The sequence below is a fragment of the Myxine glutinosa genome, chromosome 2 (genome assembly GCF_964187855.1).
Source record: "Myxine glutinosa chromosome 2, kmMyxGlut1.1, whole genome shotgun sequence".
NCBI lineage: Eukaryota > Metazoa > Chordata > Myxini > Myxiniformes > Myxinidae > Myxine > Myxine glutinosa.
In genome coordinates, this window is record NC_136262.1 from 65,480,753 (window position 1) to 65,483,017 (window position 2,265).

The window sequence follows — 2,265 nt, forward strand, 5'->3', positions numbered from 1 at the left end:
AATTTGGCTTCCCATATCATTTCTCAATTCCCCAATTTGGTTTTCTAATCCCTCAAATTTGTCCCCTAATTCTTCCAATCGACCGCCCATTGCATCCATCCTCCCATTTATTTTATTTATGTCATTCTTTGGGGCACCCATCATTTCTTTAATTTCCCGGGTTTCTTTGGTGGATTTGTCACCTTGGGCGTCCATTTTTGCCATTAATTGGTCCATAAAAAAATCGCATGTACCCCGGTATTTCGGGTTCGGCTGCCGCAGCCATGTGCGAGGCGCCGCCATCTTGTGCGCCTGCAACCCCCTCTGTTACACCTTCTCCAACCTCCTCCTCTATCTCCCCCATCTCCTCCCTGGGGTCCTGGGTCGACTCTACCCCCTCTTCTATCTCCCCCACCGGCATCTGACCGCCTTGACCATCCATGGCACGATTATAATTTGGTGGTGTTAATAAAAATTTTGGCCGCTCCAAATTGTGACCAAATTTTTTTAGATGTTAAAAATTTGGTTCAGGTCCAATCCCACACTCCTGACACCAATTGGTACGGATCCGGGGGACGACACTCCCGTTAGCAAGGGGGGGTTAATCCCCTTGTCCTGTTAAGCTGGCCGTCCGCCGGTCCTGGAAGTATGACGTCACTTCCGGTCGGTGGTGAGTAGGGTTGTAAGCCCAATCCGTCTTACGACCTAATTACCACCACCGGTCGTAAGCGAGGAGATACTTCCACCCGGGCCGCAGCGTGAATGGATGCGCGGAGCGAAGCGAGCTGCGACTCCGGCCATTAACAAGAGACTAAACCCGACCCCGAGCGTCGGCCGACGTCGGCCGACGGCCCTGGCGCTTCAAAGCGTACACCACATCCATGGCAGTAACGGTCTTTCGCTTGGCGTGCTCCGTGTAGGTAACAGCATCGCGGAGCACATTTTCCAGGAACACCTTGAGAACTCCACGGGTTTCCTCATAGATAAGACCCGAGATGCGCTTTACTCCACCACGGCGAGCAAGGCGACGAATAGCAGGCTTTGTGATTCCCTGGATGTTATCACGCAGTACCTTGCGATGACGTTTAGCACCTCCTTTGCCGAGACCTTTTCCACCTTTACCACGTCCAGACATGACACCGTTTGATTCCAAAACAAATTGACGCAAGCGACGAGCGTTCTTGTGTCTATTACACACACTTGTGTGTGTGTGTAGTAGTAGTAGTAGTCGTAGTAGTTGTAGTAGTACTAGTAGTTGTAGTAGTTGTAGTAGTAGTAGTAGTTGTAGTAGCCATAGTAGTAGTTGTAGTAGTAGTAGTAATAGTAGTAGTAGCCATAGTAGTAGTTGTAGTAGTAGCAGTAGTAGTCGTAGTAGTAGTAGTTGTAGTAGTAGTAGTCGTAGTAGTTGTAGTAGTCGTAGTTGTAGTAGTACTAGTAGTAGTAGTAGTAGTAGTAGTCGTAGTAGTAGTAGTCGTAGTAGTTGTAGTAGTCTATGTTGTGGGGATTGTTTGGCCTTGTGTATGGTGGGACCGTTTACTTTCCCTGTGTCTTCTTGGGCAGCAGCACGGTCTGGATGTCAGGCAGTGCACCACCTTGCGCGATCGTCACCCCACCCAGCAGTTTGTCCAAGTCCTCATCGTTGCGGATGGCGAGCAGAAAATGGCGTGGGGTGATCCGTGATTTCTTGTTATCTCGTGCAGAGTTACCTGCGATCTCCAGGATCTCTGCAGCCAAGTACTCGAGCACAGCCGCCAGGTAGACTGGAGCACCGGCACCGATGCGCTCGGCGTAGTTGCCTTTGCGAAGATGTCTATGAACACGACTCAGGAAACTGCAGCCCAGCTCGGGAAGAACGAGACTTGGCCTTCGAGCGAGTCTTTCCACCACCTTTACCACGTCCCGACATGATTTGTAGAGAAGAACAGATATCAAAATAACCTTACTGTGACAGTAGTTGTAGTAGTAGTAGTTGTTGTAGTAGTAGTAGTCGTAGTAGTTGTAATAGTCGTAGTAGTAGTAGTAGTAGTCGTAGTAGTAGTAGTTGTAGTAGTAGTAGTAGTAGTAGTAGTTGTAGTCATAGTAGTAGTAGTAGTGCTTTTGTTGGAAAGGTTACAGAGATTTGCGTTCAGAGCTCATGCAAGCTCAGGCAAACATATGTTCCCAGTTTAATGTCGCTCAATTCCTCATCGCTGCAAGTCCATGGTTTGAACTACAGTAGACAAGGTAGAGCATTTTGAAGAGAAAGCACTACCAAGACAGATAAGGGGAAGGTAAAAGAACGCCAAA

The 2,265-nt window shown here is 48.5% G+C and overlaps 1 protein-coding gene and 1 pseudogene across 1 annotated transcript; both read right to left on the reverse strand.

Moving 5' to 3' along the window:
• Nucleotides 1-790: 790 nt before the first annotated feature.
• On the reverse strand, nucleotides 791-1,143 carry LOC144890774 (histone H4-like). Its single transcript, XM_078772599.1, has one exon. The coding sequence runs from the start codon at nucleotides 1,112-1,114 to the stop codon at nucleotides 791-793; it is 324 nt and encodes a 107-aa protein (XP_078628725.1). The 5' UTR covers nucleotides 1,115-1,143.
• Nucleotides 1,144-1,487: 344 nt separating this feature from the next.
• On the reverse strand, nucleotides 1,488-1,885 carry LOC144890893 (histone H2A type 1-like; annotated as a pseudogene).
• Between the last annotated feature and the right edge of the window lie 380 nt (nucleotides 1,886-2,265).